At 43.7% G+C, this 16,729-nt stretch overlaps 1 protein-coding gene across 1 annotated transcript; it reads left to right on the top strand.

Moving 5' to 3' along the window:
• Positions 1-1,050: 1,050 nt before the first annotated feature.
• On the top strand, positions 1,051-15,095 carry map3k9 (mitogen-activated protein kinase kinase kinase 9; the record flags this gene model as incomplete). The annotated part of the gene is made up of 11 exons (XM_083997721.1): positions 1,051-1,447; positions 2,692-3,105; positions 7,161-7,341; positions 9,288-9,436; positions 9,755-9,930; positions 10,056-10,296; positions 11,164-11,286; positions 11,433-11,574; positions 12,233-12,345; positions 12,987-13,766; positions 14,641-15,095. 11 exons carry the CDS (start codon positions 1,051-1,053, stop codon positions 15,093-15,095), a joined length of 3,171 nt encoding a protein of 1,056 aa, XP_083853847.1.
• Between the last annotated feature and the right edge of the window lie 1,634 nt (positions 15,096-16,729).

Genomic DNA, 16,729 nt, shown 5'->3' on the forward strand with positions numbered 1-16,729 from the left:
AGTGTAATTTTCCTGGCATAAATATTCTACCATACATGTTGCCATCTTCCCAAATCCATGATTTATTCAGCCTCTCTCTGGTCTGGAGGTAACAGTGCAGAGGTACAGCACAGACTCCACATGACCAATGTTTTTTTCTTTTCCTTCACACAGGCCAAACATGTGAAACCCTGTTGTTGCATCGCCACTGTTTGTTTTGTGTGTGTCTGGTTGAAGTTGTCCTCAAAGCTGCTTCACAACGTTTATGCACTTAATCTTATTTTTTCATGGACAAGTTGAAATTGAATCAAGTAAATTACACACACATGCACATGCACACTTATCCTCTCATCACTGACACAGTGGGAATTGTTCATTGATTTGTTTATGTGGATTGTTTTTTACTCCCTGCTATGATTTCTGTTTTTTTCAGGGGCTTAGTGCATGGACTTTAGCATTGAGTGGAATATTTATATTTTGTTTATTTATTTTTGTTTTTTAATTATTTTTTCGAGGGGGGCGGGGTCTGTAACTAAATAAAGAAGTTAATTTGAAGAAAATCAACAGCCTCCTTGTCTGTGTTTAATTAGCGTGGAGCAGGTTCACGCTGCGTGGAGAGAGGGTGATGAGCGTCTGACGCTGAGAGGTGGAGGGCGTGACGTAAAGAGTTGACTGACGTGTCTGTGGACCAATAGCAAGCCCGGGGATGATTTGCACGTTGGCACAATTGGCTTAAAATAAAGAGGACTGCGGCCCAGGAGTTGCAGGCAGCGATGAGTGGGTGTAGGAGTGTGCGGAGAAAATCATCAGGCTGCCGCCGAGCGTCTGATAGCAGCCAGCGGTGACTGAAAGGCGGACGATGCTGCAGAATGATGCCTCCAGTTTCCTGCAGGGTTTGTGTGCGGGATTAGCCGCTACCTAGCTTTGTGTGCTTGTGGGAGAGTCTGTGTGTGTGTGTGATTTGTGTGCGTGTGTGTGTGAGTGCAGACGCAGGACGCTCCGAGCCGCCAGCACAGCCGCGTCAGGTGGATGCGCCTGCAGTGAACCAGGTCGCCCCTATGGATCGCGTCCATGGATGTCTTCAAACCCGCTTTGGACAATAGTTTGAGTCCCAAGGCGTGCGTGTCCTCCTCGGAAGAAGCAGACGCAGATGTTTTTCGCTGGCCGGCGACACCGCAGAATGGGATCAGCAGCGCGGCTCGGGATGCGGGATCCGCCGCGTCCGGCTTCTGGACGGCCGTGTTCGACTATGAGGCGACTGCGGACGACGAGCTCAGCCTCAGGAGAGGAGACCTGGTGGAGGTCCTCTCCAAGGACTCCCTGGTGTCGGGAGACGAGGGCTGGTGGACCGGTATGATAGCAGACCGGGTTGGCATTTTCCCGTCTAATTATGTGAGCAAAGGGAACGGCATTCCGGAGGATATCCGGGACACGTCGGAGCAGCAGTACTCGGTGCCTCCTCTGCACCGTGAGTATCCTATTGTGCTTTACTGACTGTACAAATGAAATGTGCCATCACTACTAAAACACACAGCACGGGGAGGCTGTCAGTCTCACCCTTGCCTTTTGTTAGAAGGCCACAGAAAGATGAGAGTGCTGTGTCATGGCAGGCGCAGTGCTCCCCCGTTGGCCTAGAAACGGGCTGGTCCGAGCATCCTCTCAGCTTCAGGACCATTATTCATCACAGCGCCTGTCAAACAAACAGCCAGCCGCGGTCACCCCGCCTCACTGCTCAGATTACAATGCACAATGTGTGCGGCATCCTCAGCAGGAACTGCACACGTACAGCTACCTGCAAGTGCTGCACAGCCCCAACAGCTTATTGTCATTAGATAAGACAGGAAGCTTTTGTTATGCTTGGGCCGATCAGTGACTGATGGTGTTTGCACCAGAATTGTGCAGCTATAGAGGAGGGAATATCAAAGAGTGCTTGTATCTGCAGCCAGGGGCCTCAGAGAGATACAGTAAGCAGAATGAAAAGCAGCTACATGGCAGCTGACTGTGCTGTGAAGGCCAAAGTCGAAACACTCTCACTTCTTACTGCTATTGTAAGCTGTGTGCCAGAGGGATGCAGCAGAGACAAATCCTGCACGTAGCCCACATGTGAGCTTAAAAAGGCTTCTGAGAGCGTTTCAGGTTGTTTGGGTGGACCTCTCGGCCTCAGCTGTCTTTGTCGGCTGTCTCAGCCTTTGTCGGCTTTCATGTCTTCAGAGGCAGCTGGCCTACTTTCACATACCATCCCACCTGAAATATTCATCAAGGTCAGTCTGCTGGATAGACTGTCAGGAATCCACAACATGAGCATTTGTTGCCCCAGTCCAAACAAACAGCTCACCCTTGTTCACATTATCACACCCTCCTGTTCATTGAAACACAAAAGGATTGTCATCTTTTCCACCCGTCTTTTTTCTTGCTGCTCCGAACACCCGAGCCAGATGTCAGAACAGCAGCTCACCCTTGTGTAATAGCAGCAGGGATCGTTCCACCAGACTCTGAATTTGGGGCAGCAGGGTGGCTTAGTTCTTTAAGGAAGCTTCCTTTAACAAAATGACCTGTTTTTTTTTTGGATCCTTGAGTGAAACAGTGAATTCCTGGCTCTCACCTCTAATGTCTTTGATGGGGTCAAGCAAAACTGGAGCTCTGCTTTAAAGATAGAAACGATGTCAGCGTTGTCTCTTGTTCACTGTGTCCTCTTTTGCGTCTCTCCCTTAGTCCTGGAGATCGATTTCTCTGAGCTGACCCTGGAGGAAATCATCGGCGTGGGTGGTTTCGGGAAAGTCTACCGCGCAGTGTGGCGTGGCGCCGAGGTGGCAGTGAAGGCAGCGCGGCGGGACCCCGATGAGGATGCGGAGCAGACTCTGGAGAGCGTGCGTCAGGAGGCCAAGCTCTTCGCCATGCTCAACCATCCCAACATCATGGGTCTGCTGGGAGTGTGTCTGCTGGAGCCCAACCTGTGTCTGGTCATGGAGTACGCCCGGGGCGGCCCCCTCAACCGGGCCCTCGCCGGGAAACGCATCCCTCCCTGCACGCTGGTGGACTGGGCTGTGCAGATCGCCCGCGGCATGCTCTACCTCCACAGCCAGGCCATCGTCCCCATCATCCACCGAGACCTCAAGTCCAGCAACAGTAAGAGTCTCTCCTTTCCCATTGTTGTTTTCCCTTCATCTCCCAAAAGGATTCATTGATTTTTTTTTAGGATCAACAGAACATTAATCAGTTCAGATTTCAAATATTATTTTAACAGGAGTTGCAGGAAGATCTGCATCGAACTGTTTCAAAATATTAATATCAATATCAATATTTTGTGATTATTCTCTTGATTTGTGTCTCAAAATAGTCCAAAAAATAGTGAAACATGGCCATCACACATTTCCAAAGACCAGGGTGTTGTCTTCAAATTGCTCATCTTGTCCCACCCTCAGTGCAAAGACCACAGATATTCAATTTCTAGTAATTTAAAACCGAGAAAAGCTGCCACAGCCTCACATCTGAGAAGCTGGACCCAGAGAACGTTTGACACGTTTCCTTGGAAAGAAAAAAAAACACAGCTTCAGTGGTTAATCGGTCATCACAATAGTTGTCAATTAATTTTCTTTTGACAGACAGATAGATTAATGACCTCATTGTTTCAGCGTTAATTGGATGTTATTCTCTGTTTTACATCTTTGTAGATTAATGATGCATGTTTAGCATCACTGTGGTCTCTAGTAATGTCTGATGGCCATTTGTCACCATTTATTGTCATATTATCATGTTAAATTATGACCTGATTGCTATTTGTCGCCTTAGTCTAGTGTCCATAGCGCTGTTTTTAGTTTCAGTTGTCTGTTGTTTCAGTACAGGAATGAATAATCAAACAAAATCAGGCCAAATTTGTCTGTGCATGTGTTTTTCTTAAAGCTGTAATGTCTTGAGCAGAAATAAGAAAAAAAAACATCGATAGATATATTATTCTGCAGTACAAGACAATCAAAATGCACCTTTCGCATATAATTTATACAAAAGGTCTATCACATCAGGTTCAGTCCGTAATCCACTGGTAGTGATTCACACTGGTTTATATATAATTTGGAAATGAGAACAGAAAGGAAAAGGAGTTTGCATGTATGTTTGTGGAGCAGCTGTAATCTTGCATTTTACCCAACTGGATCCCCTAAATCCCAAGCCTATTACTGAGGATTTGCCCAACGCTCTGCCCCAGCCTCCCTACTGGAGGCTCCAGCGATGCATGCAGCCAACCTCTTTCCTGCCATTGGCCCGTTCGCCCATGATCAGCTCAGCCACTTCACTTCCAATAGGCTGCTTTAAAGTGTTAAGTCGCTCTAACTAGTTGCCATCCTGGGCTCTAAGGGGAAAACCCATGCTCTCTTCACAGCCCAGTCAGCACAGGACAGTGCAGCATGCCACCCTACTCATGCAATAGTCTTATCCACCCACAGGTTTTCTTTCCTTTGTCTGTTACACTATATATAGGATGTTCTCTGAAGACACTTTGTTTTTATTTTCTGGAGCACAGTGGGGGATCTTAATGCATTAAAAGGGGGAAATGTTATAAATTGCACAGCTGTTTTTATTAGTCAAAGATAATCCCCCATGACCCAGATTTTAATATCAAGTGGTATCATAGGATTCAGACCCTGTACTTGAGTGACTCTGGTCTAATCAGTGGTTTCAGGAGCTGCTCAGGATGAACGTGTGAGGTCAGGAGGAGGATGTGGGTGGACAGACACCCCACCCTGTGACGCATCACTGTGGTAGTGAAGTGGTTGGTGGCAGTTTTTATAAAGTTCAGTTGCTAAAGACGACATGAAAGTCAGGATCCCTCTCCTGCAGCCTTAAAAAACAGAGACTCAGCCACAACTGTTGAATTTATATCTGTGCTAATGTTAGGGATCATAGGATGGGAGCATCAGGCAGTCGTGGCCCGACTGAACCATTGAAGATAAAACCTTCTGCTCTTATGATCCTCTAACTTTTCCTGCTGCGCCATCGTAAGGTTCACGTTTGTGTTTTTAGTGAATTATCTGGGACGGATTGCAGTGCAATTTCGTCCAGACGTTTGTGTTACCTGCAGAATGAGCTATAATCACTTCAGTCATTAATTACATTTTCACCTTCAGGTCAAAATTTTAAAAAAGAATTTATGACCCCTCAAAACTTAAGACTGTCCTATCATTTCTACTTTGTGTTAGTTCTAATTAGCAAATGTTGGATTCAGGGTTCAATTTATTCATTCATAAAGTCAATGAAATTACAGTGCACTCTTCCAAATCGACCAACACTGACGACTAAAACTCCAGAAATAAACGCTCATAAAGCACAGATAAAACAACCTAAAGCAGCCGCTGCATTTTTCCAGGGAATCTGGTCGTTTGGTCGTCTGAACACACAGATCTCAGTCCACACTGTTCTGATCTGTGGTTCTCGATGGTGGAACAGACTACAGAATCCAATCAGATTAGGGGCCTCTCTATAGGTTAGTAGATGTAGTATTTAATATTTACCCTAAGGTTTCCTGCTGCACTGAATCTTACTGATCACTTTGGATTAAAGCGTAAAGCTGAAGCTAAAGATGTAAAGCCGTAACCCTCAAATCAGCAGTCAGTGGTCTACTTGTTCACCAGACTCTTATCAGCCCCCAAACTCTGGAACAATTTACCTGCTGAATCTGTCACTGCCTTCTTTCTTTTTTCTTCTTCTTTTATTTCTGTTTGAATTTTTATTTTTATTCTGCAGTTATGAGTGTTTCAACTGTTTTATCAATGTTTTGTTGTTTGATTTTATCTTTTTGTGATGTACTTCGTAACCTAATAACCTAAGAAAAGTGAATAAATAATCATCATTATAATAATTATTAATACTAGTGTTAAAACTACACCTCAAAATTAATATTCTTTATTTAGATTAACACTTACTATCTGCTAAACTAATGTGATGATGATGAACATGGAAAAATTAACATTAGTGTGTTAGCCTTGTCACGCTTGAAGCATGTTAGCATTCCTCAATGCTAGCATTTGTGTCTGAGTGCATTAGCACAGCTGCTGACTCTATTTTCATCAGTCACAACATTAAAAGAGGGTTTTAAAGTTGTGTATTTAAAACTGTGGAAAATAATTGCAAACAAATTAAGTTTAAAATCAAATTACTAATGATTCAGAAGCCATGGATATAGCTGCCATAACATTAAAAGCAGTCAACTTTTGTAAATGGTTGATTTTGCTGCAAATTCATGCAAATGCTTCTCTTTCTCTTTCTTTTGTACCATGAATAGATGGTACCTCCCTTTCACCCTCTCAACAATCTCTCCTGCATCCTATTCACATAACATGCCATTTGGCAGATGCTCTTATCAGAAGCGCTGTGCATTACACTGAGTGCATACATTTGGAGCGTGATCGGCCTCACGGGGGGAATCAGCTGTGCTTGTTTCATCGCTGCACCTCTCGAGCTACACAGGAGCAGGGTTTACTTTTAGCCACATGTTTGTTTCAGTAGCCACATGAGCAGCAGATGAAGGGGGGCCGCTTGATGTGCACCGCAGCCTGCAGACACACCCTCTCCACTGGGCACAGCCACAGCAGATGGCCCAGCATTGTGGAGCTGAATGTGGGGGGGGAAATAGACTAGCATGTGGTTTAGGAGGAGCCCGGCTTTGCTTGTGCACATTGGGAACGGGTTGTGTTTGAGGGCCTATTAGAGCAAATGGGTGTTGCGTAGCAGTTCCCTCTGTAGTTTTAACTGTAGTGTTTGTTTGAGATGTTCTGTTGTGAAACTGTGCAGTGAGATCATTAGCATTGATCATCATGGCCGGTGTTTTTCATCTGTGGTGTAGTGGCTCACTGTTTTCTTGGTTTCTCTCTTCTCTCTTTTTCTCTTCTCTGCTTTTATCCTTCCACTGCTTTCATCATGGCCTCCCATCATCAACCGCACCCTGTTTTGTTCATCCACTGTGTGTCAATTTTTTTTTATCGTTTATCGTGCGACTCCTCCTGCTGTGTCCCCCCTCCAACGTTTTAATCCTGGTGATGATTACCTGAAACCTTTTTTGTTTTATCGCCAACACTCCTGCCAATCTACACAACCTCCCCACCCCTCCTCATCCTCAAACCGAACCCCCTTCCCTCCTCCTCCCGCACCTTACCTCCCATCACTCCCCCGCTCCACCATATCCGCCCCAGTCCTAATCCTCGAGAGGGTTGAGATGGAAGACCTGAGCAACAAGACTCTGAAGATCACAGACTTTGGCCTCGCCAGAGAGTGGCACCGCACCACCAAGATGAGCGCCGCCGGCACCTACGCCTGGATGGCCCCCGAAGTCATCCGCTCGTCCACGTTCTCCAAGGGTAGCGACGTTTGGAGGTGGGCAGAGGAGGAAGAGGGGGTGGGGGTAGGGGGGCGGGGGGCTTATGCAGCAAAGTAACACACTGCACCAGCTTGTGGGAAGTGGTTTGAAAACCGGAGCCAAAAAAGAGAGGCAGTTTATCCAGCAGGCACGGGAGGAGGGGAAAAAAAAAAAAAAGTTCAGCTCCGGAAGCAGTTTCCATAGTAACAAAGCAGAGACACAGAACAGGACAGAGTATGTGATGAGTACAAAACTAGAGTAGGCTAAAGAGCGCAATGCATTAACTAAAAATACACCACATTGAGCGTTAGGTTCATGCACTCAGGCAGCAGGAGGAGTCGGCGTGCAGATCTGTCTGTGTGTCGCTTTATTTAAAACACTGACTTCACACGGTCACATTCAATATAACACAGATTAATGTTCAAAGATTGCATTTTGTAACATGCTCATGCAGCATGTGCAGTGAATTCAAGGCAGCAGGCTGAAGAGGCTGGTGTGCAAAAAAATCAAGAATGTACGAATTTGACTTTTGCAAGTAAGCAAAGGTTACGTTTAATTTATAGGTTAATTTCTGATCATGATCATTCAGTGTGGTCACATATTCTCTTGATTTAGATGTGATAAAAATTCAGTCTTGTGCGTCGTTATTGAGCACAGGTCGATGAATTGATTATAGTCGAAAGTTGAAAAAACTGCATATTTTGATGAATATTACCAACATTAGATGGTTTTAGTCTGAATCTTTTTTGTTTTAAGTCAGTTTTAAGTCATATCAGTATTTGTTCTGGTGCTCATACTTAAATAATTTGACGACGTCACTGCGGAATGTGAGAAATTGGCATTGTCTCTTATTTCTGACTTTTTTTTTATAGACCTTATGATCTGTTCATTAAAATAGAGAATAATTGCCAGGTTAATCATTTTTGTTAATTACCATTAGTTCTGCAATTTCAGTGCAATGTGTCGTTTTTCCTCTGTGACAGTGTTGTTCTTTCTGTAACGGCCCAGCTTGGCTATTCCATCCTGACTGAATGTGGGATTTCCCTCTACAACAGGATTAAAGTGTGATCAGTGCAACAGATGAGAGGAGGCAGCCGTGCATTTAAACAGTTATGATAGGAAGGTGTGTTAGTAACCAGGGATGAGAGGGTTTCTTTGCCGATCGATTCTGCTAAAGTAGAATAAACCTTAGTTAAAAAGTACAAGGGCACACAACTAGACATATTTTAATTTGGATGTTATTTCTGGAAACATCAGAACAAATGTCATCTTTGAAAAGTTTAAAACAATTATAAAATCCCTTTGTTGTGGTGCTCTATATCACAACACTCAATTACTCAAATTGTTCTGTAATCTTTAATAATTAAAATGTTTGATTTCATATGACAGAGGTTTCCAAAACGACACAATATAGAAAAGGAAGTTCAGACAGTCACATCACAAAATCTGATCCTTAGGTTTTTTTTTTCAAGAGTACATTTGTCAGAATTTAGATAATGATCTTATCTGACAGCAGAATAACCCAACACACAGACTCTCTGACATTCAGCCCACAGCTTTGTTGGATTTCTCGCTCATTTACTGAAGCTCGTCAGTGTGTGGTTTTCAGTGTTGGTCGTGGATCTGTCGGCGACTGCTCTTCTCTGTTGGCATTTTTCTGTTTCAACCTTTTCCTGTCTCGCCTTGGTATTTCCAGGAGGACAGAGCAAAATAGAGAAAATAGAGCTGTTCTAATCCCTTTCTGACATTTACTCCTATGCAGTAGGTTTTGCTTTGCTTTATAACAGATTGTCAGTAATATATACAGTAAGTGGCTTGGCACCTACACCAAGCTGCTCATCTCAGAGGGATATTGTAGCATCAATGGAAGAATTTATTTGAAGATGTGTATCCAATCATCATCGTTTCTCATCATCATCATCATCGGATATGTTTTTCTTTCCTGTTTTCTTTTATCCTAAAGTTACGGTGTGCTGCTGTGGGAGCTGCTGACTGGAGAGGTTCCATTTCGGGGTATCGATGGTCTCGCTGTGGCTTATGGAGTGGCTATGAACAAACTCGCCTTGCCCGTTCCCTCTACTTGTCCTGAGCCATTTGCACGTCTCATGGAAAGTAAGGCAGAGAAATATAAAAACGAATTATTATACTCTTAATTAGGTAACAGAAAACATCTTGTGTTGGAGAAAACATGAGGCAGTTGTCAGTTTATGAGCCAGAAAGATGCCATTGAACATTTATTATTAAAAATGAGTTGTGTAACCACAGGATTATTTTGTGTTCATCCACTGCAGCCTCTGAAATATGAATAATGACTGGCACCAGATAACCAAACAGAATATTTTATTACTTTCTGGAACCCTTTGAAGTGCCAAAAATAACTTTTGCATGGGGGAAAGTTGGCCTGAGACTGTTTTTCATCTTCTGCCACAGACTGCTGGAGCTCAGACCCTCACTCACGGCCACAGTTCACGTCTGTTTTGGACCATCTGACGGCCATTGAGGAGTCTGGCTTTTTTGAGATGCCAGCTGAGTCCTTCCACTCTCTGCAGGACGACTGGAAACTGGAGATCCAGGAGATGTTCGATCAACTGAGGACCAAGGAAAAGGTAAAGATGAGAGGAACTAGACCTGCAATTAGGAGATGCATATATGGAGCATTGTTTTTTTTTATTAAGATGAGTTAAACGCCGGTGTTTTACAGGTCTAATATGTTTTTCCTTGTTTTTCCCAGGAGCTGCGATCATGGGAGGAGGAGCTGACACAAGCGGCGCTGCAGCAGAAGTGTCAGGAGGAGGCACTGAGGAGGCGTGAGCAGGAACTGGCAGAGCGAGAGATCCACATCCTGGAGAGAGAGCTCAACATCATCATCCACCAGCTCTACCAGGAAAAGCCTCACGTGGAGAGCAGGCAGGGCAAGTTCCGCCGCAACCGCCTTAAACTCAAGGATGGGAACAGGATCAGCCTGCCCTCAGGTACTGCAAACAAAACACCTCAGTTTACACAGGTTGAAGCACGGATGTTATGATATTAGATAAGATATTGTTGACTTTTTTTTACAGTCATAAATGATCTTTTTTTTTTTTTTAGATATCAGCCCTGCCATTTTGTTTTTCTCATAAATTATTAAAAACATTATGACATTTAATCTTGTCAATGTCGCCAAGGTTTTGACAAAAGCTCAAATTCAACAATTAATTTACATCAACTTTAAAGGGATAGTTCAACATTTTGGCAAACTGGCTCATTGTCGTACTGTAGGTTTGTTACCTTTTTAATTGTCAACTCATCAAATACACAATCCAACAACTCCAAAATTCTCTCATGGACAAGTTGTGACCTGCACATTCACCACACTATGAGATAATAACGGAACGTTATTATCTGCATTTGCCTCGAAAAAAACTCTGTCCCGTAACGTTCTGTTATTATCTCATAGTGTGGTGAATTAGGGAAATCAAGAAATCCCATTAGCCTCTGTAGCGTAGCTCTGAGCAGCTTGCGGCTCTGCTCCGCCACTCTAAAAATAGCTTGCACCGACAATTAAAGGTAACGAACCTACTGCTAAAACTATAGGGATTATGGCAATGGGCCAATTTGCCAAAATGTTGAACTATCCCTTTAAAACTGCTTCTAGTCTGATGAGGTCCCTGGTGATTTCTCAAATTGTTGCTCTGATGTCCCAGCATTAATCACACATATTATATAATATATATTGTGCAATTACTTTTTGATGTTTTATTTTCTTGGATTTTTTCATCTTCATCTTTCATATGTTTCTTGTCTGAAGTAAATGTTTGTTTGTTTGTTTGTTTGTTTGTTTCTTATTTTTTTTTAAATAGATTTTCAGCACAAAATCACGGTGCAGGCGTCTCCCTCCCACGATCGGCGGAGGAGTTTACTCAGCAGCGGCTCCAGCCCCCCAACCAGCCCACCGATTCTGCCCCGCCTGAGAGCCATCCAGCGTAAGAACCATATACACCTTATATATAACATCCATCCATCCATCCATCCATTTTCATGATCATTTTTCTTCTCTGTAAACCATTCGCCAAACGCCGTTAGATCTCAGTTGTCTGATGTTTACTTTCACTAATCCCTTTCTTTGCAGTCACTCCAGGGGAGGGGTGTACCGCCTGGGGTCGCAACACAAGTTTGCAGCTGGAGGATGAGGAGAGTGAGAGGAAGGGGTCCAGGAAGAAAGGCAGATCCCGTGGGTGTGGCCAATACAGGGAGCACAGCGCTGATGCCAGGTAGGACCACGATATTCACCAACTCAACTCTCTGCTCAGTTTACAGAATTTTTTAGTCCAGAAAAGCATCACCCCACATTCATTAAAGACCCCCTAAACCAAAAGTAGATTTTTTGAAATTATTAACATGTCAATGTAGTGTTTGGGTTCTGCTACAAGACATTTGAGCAGCGAAGTTGCTAATGCAGCCAACTGAGCATTTTAGATTTGAAAATGCAGTTTCAAAGCCAGAGTCTGAAACAGTTGGATTCAGTTCTTCAGCACCCATTCAGGATTAACATTGATTTTTTTTGCATCTGTTGTTCACTGTGATGGTGACACTTCACATCTACAGTACTTACACAGCTGGATGTTCAACAATAGTATCAGTGAATGACGCAGCCGCAAGTCATGACGCATTTGCATTACTCATGAATATTCATATAACCTGGATTTTTCAGTGAGGGAGAAATAGTAGACGTATTTTTAGCCTCTTTGAGGTTTTTTAAAACAACCTTTTTGGGGGAAAACAATTTTAATCAAAAAATAGTCATAGACGAATTTTAAAATGCCTCTTTAGGGGGACTTTAATATTCATCTTTTCAGTTAACATTTTTAATGTTGAAGGATAGATCCCATATTGAAATCTAAGCTTGATTTCTTATCATGTTTTCTTCAGTGTGAAGCCTCCCCATGAAGGCAGCAGGCAGCGGTCCTGCAGCGCCCCAAACCTTCGCAGATCCCCCAGACACAGTCCAGCGGTGCCCGGAGTGCCCAGCCTTGTCGAGATGGGTAAGCAGGACCGGTTTATGTGGTCTATTTAGTCTGGCGTAGAAATACACTCACTATGATGATACAGAAAATGGCTGAAAGAGGTGGCAGACAGGCTGGAAAAACATGGAAGAGGAAAGTGAGTAACATACTTCACGCCCACATGGCTCTTAGTGGTTGAACCGGGGAAGTCACAGATGTGCATGTTTGCAGCTGCATGAATGTAAACAGGCTGTTGCTGAAAAAGGATCCTGCTCACTCAGCAAACCCAACTTGGATGGATGGGATTGAAGAATCAGTGTCTCATTAGGCCTCTTTAGTGGATGTGCAGTGTTTTGCTGTGTTTGTGGCTGCCCACTGTATTATTGTGGAGTCGGACAGCTTTGTGAAGACCAAAATGTTGGACCGCACATGTTTATATGCCAGTTTCAGAGGTCAGACTTTATTTTAGGGTTAGGGTCATAATTACATTTATGTCAGGGTTAGGGAAATGGTAAGGAGTAGGCATTCAGTTGTCATGGAATTTTTTTTTATATAAGAGGGTAAAAGTTGTCTGTGTGTGTCTCTATAAATAGCTTACTGGTGTGTTTGCATGCGTGCGTAGAAGCTTTCTAGGAGCTTTCCACCAGCTCATATCAAGATGTGACTGATCCTGTTTTCAGAAAATGAAGATTGCTGCTTCACCACTGAGCCAGGAGCGGCTCCTGGTCAGTCCTACCTCTGCATCCCCTTCCAAAAGGAGGGTCACTCAGCCGCCGCCGCTGCTGACAGCGATGGAGACAAGTACTGCCCCAGTGGCCAAGCACCGGCGACGCCACCGTGCAGGAAGAGCCCAGCGGGGGGTCGGCGCTCCGAGCTGGTGCTGCTGGGCTGCGGAGCCCTGCTGGCAGCGGTGGGACTAGGCTGCAACCTTTTAACTTTGGCCCAACCAGAGGGAAGCATTAAACCGCGGTGGGAGGGCTTCTTCCACAGAACAGGAGGGCAAAGGCGAAGCACCAGCCCCCCCACCCGCAGACTGTTCAGACGGGAAAGCCCGCTGAAGCCCTCGGCGCCCTCACTACCCGAGCGAGGCTTACCTCCCTCTTATACGCTGCTGTCTTTATCCTCGGTGTCTGACTGCAACTCCACCCGCTCTCTGCTGCGCTCCGACAGCGAGGAGTTGTTAGTGTGCCGTCCTGCCACGCCGCCCACTCAGTCCTCTGCCCAACAACAACAACAACATCATCATCAGGCCATGCAGACCCCAATGAACCCGCTGGTCAACACCCACCTCGAGAGCTTCAAGCGCAACCCACGCCAGTCTCTCACGCCCACACACGTGCCCTGCCCCCCGAGTTCATCCCGTAGCCTGCGTCGAACACCGTCAGACGGAGCCATCAAGAAAAGCTGTCCTCCTAATAATCTGGAGCCATTGCCAGAAAAAACAGCGCTACAGAACACAGGTAACATCTGACTCCTTTAATCCAGCCTGATGTGCCGTTATTGGAAATTAAGTTTTGTGTGTGTGTGTTCGATCGATCGATCGATCGATCGATCGATCGATCGATCTATCTATCTATCTATCTATCTATCTATCTATCTATCTATCTATCTATCTATCTATCTATCTATCTATCTATCTATCTATCTATCTATCTATCTATCTATCTATCTATCTATCTATCTATCTATCTATCTATCTATCTATCTATCTATCTAGTGTACTGAAATGTGTACTGAACAGATGTTCATGTCGCCCTGATAATGAAATACAGCACTTTGTCTTTGTCTTTGGTTAATGACCAAACAAATAAAATTCATCAGCACCTGCTTTACATGTGACCATGTTGTAATGCCAAACAATAAAAGGAGGACCTGCTTGAACCCTATACTGAGTAAATAAAGGTGTGTTTGCATTGAAATTGTCAGCAGGGTTGCATCATGCTAAAGTGCAGCCTCAGGCCTGTTTGCATGGAAGTTAGCATGGCTGCGATGGTGTAAAAAGAAACTTAAAGCTTCATTCACACTATTTTATAAAGTTAAAACTCTCCACAACTTTGATAATAGAGTGTTAATGTTAATTGTTCGACAACTTTTGTAGTTGATTATTTCAATGAGCTACTTGCTGTTGCTATAGCTAATATTAGCATTACCAGCCATTTTTGTATTTTTCTAGAAAATTCTCAATGGCTGAAGCTCTGATCAATCGACGGTAGGCTTACATGTAGCTCCTTCTTTGTACCAGACCACCAAATTACTATTGTACCAGTAATTGCCAGACTGAAATATGATGATGTTGGCTTCTCTCTTGATGTTTTCTAACCCTTCATACATCAGGTGGCTTCAGAGGTTTAAAAGACGACTGTCATGAGGTCCCCCGGCTCCCTGATCCCAACATTGTGTTCCCCCCAACACCTCGTCGACGCTGTGCTCCCGAACGCCCCAAAACCCTGGACTTTGTAGCACGGCCTCGGCCTTCGCCCCGGGCGCGCTGTGACGTGTTTTGGCCAGACACGAGGCCCAGGGGAAACGGACATAACTTGGGTAATGGCGATTCCCCCGCCCACACCTCCAGCACAGAGACTCCCCCCACCGTAGAGTTTGGGAGAGACCCGGCGGTGCTGCCCACCCCGATGGAGGCCCCGACGCCCTACTCCCCCCGCAGGAACGAAAACCTGCTGGATCATCAGGATGAGGGACAGTACCGGGATGGAACCGTCCCTCTCTGCAAACCGGAGATCAGCTTTCCCAAAGACTCACCTTACCGCTACAGACCTGGATTCTGGTCCTAACTCGGCTCCAGCCCTCCACTGGTCCAGCACTACGAGGCGGGGACTGTCCTTGCTGTTAGCCTTCGGATTGTTACAGGTCTGGGTCAATTAGTATTTAAAAATGGAGTCTTTTTTTTTTTTTTTTTTTAGCTTTAATTGGTACTTAATGAGGGTGGTTTACCTTTTTCCATCTACAATATTGTCAGTGAATTACAGGTAGACATTTACTGTGAATATTTTACCTTCCTGAATTTTGCTGTATTACCATTTGTGAAAATAACCCTTCTTTGGCATCTAAAACTACCAAAACAAGCCATGGAAAGTATTTGAAAATATAACTTGCCCCAGGTCTGGTTGTTAATGCATTAGAAGAGCAGAAGAACCTTTTTTTTTTTTACTTAACCCTGTCATTTGTCATTCAAAATGTGAATGATTTTAATTTATCTGTGTGGATAAACAGATGAATGGCTTTGTAGCAGAATGGCATTGACAGTTTCACAGCTTTACATACTTTTTCTTAATTTCAAACTTGAGTTGAAGATTGTGCATTTAAAGAAGTGCACTTTTGGAAAGCATCATGAATGTAAAGCTTAAAAAATGCTGTCTTTGTTTATTTGTAATTTGTCAGTTTAAAACATTGTGTTATTTGAATTAATCTCCAAATCCTGCACTAGTAGCTGATGATTTGCTGTTTTTGTACAGAGCACCTGTCATCACCGGTCACCTCTAAAGAGTGGTATCCCTAGGAGCGGGGTATGCTGTTGTATAATATGAGCACTTCTTTGCATTAGCAACCCACAGTCTTGAAACGTTGTCAGTCCAAATGGCCTCTGTCAATCTCTGTACTGTGAAACTGTATTATACAAAAGAATGTCACTTAAGCTTCGGTTAGAATTGCGACCGACTACCAGGAAGTCACAAAATATCAGTATATCAAAGAACTCACTGATTTGTGGCCGTGTCAGAGAAGTTTGTTTGGATCCGGAGCCACTGGGTGAGAAATGGCGCTCCGAATGAAAAAAGGGAACTTTGTGTTTTGTAATTCTGTAAATTGTCTGCCTCATAAACTGCTCATCACGGTAGGATGAAGGATGTAAAGTATGTTTTCGGTTATGTAAGTGACAGACTGCATGTGTTGAATGGACATACAGGTGAAACAGGCCCTGGTGGCATGTGAACGTTCATTTCTCATTATTTATATTTGTATTGATTTTGTGTAATTTTATTTATTGATTAATTTATCTGATGGTTTATTTTTTATAATATGTTGTATTTGCCTTGATTTTTTTTTTTGACACAATGTTGTTGATGAATGTTTTTAGTATTTTTGAGAGCGTTTGCACAAAAATTCAGTTGATTCTGAAAGTGCTAAGCTGAATAGATTTCATGATCCACACTGACTTTGGCTTTATATTCATTTCAGTCTATTTCACTGCACATTGAATTATCTTGTTTTTTTTATAGGTTTTCTGATTACCTTAGCCAAGGTGCCAGTAGATCCAACTGATAACTAAAGCTTGGTTGATTAAGTGATATTTTGATCGATTGATTAATGATTGCAGTAAAAATGCCAAACATTCCCTTGTCACAGCTTCTCAGTTGTGACAACGTGTTGCTTTTCTTTGTTTTATTCGACAGAAACTGATTTTTTTTGT

Source organism: Trachurus trachurus, assembly GCF_905171665.1.
Source record: "Trachurus trachurus genome assembly, chromosome: 22".
In the NCBI taxonomy this organism is placed as follows: Eukaryota; Metazoa; Chordata; class Actinopteri; order Carangiformes; family Carangidae; genus Trachurus; species Trachurus trachurus.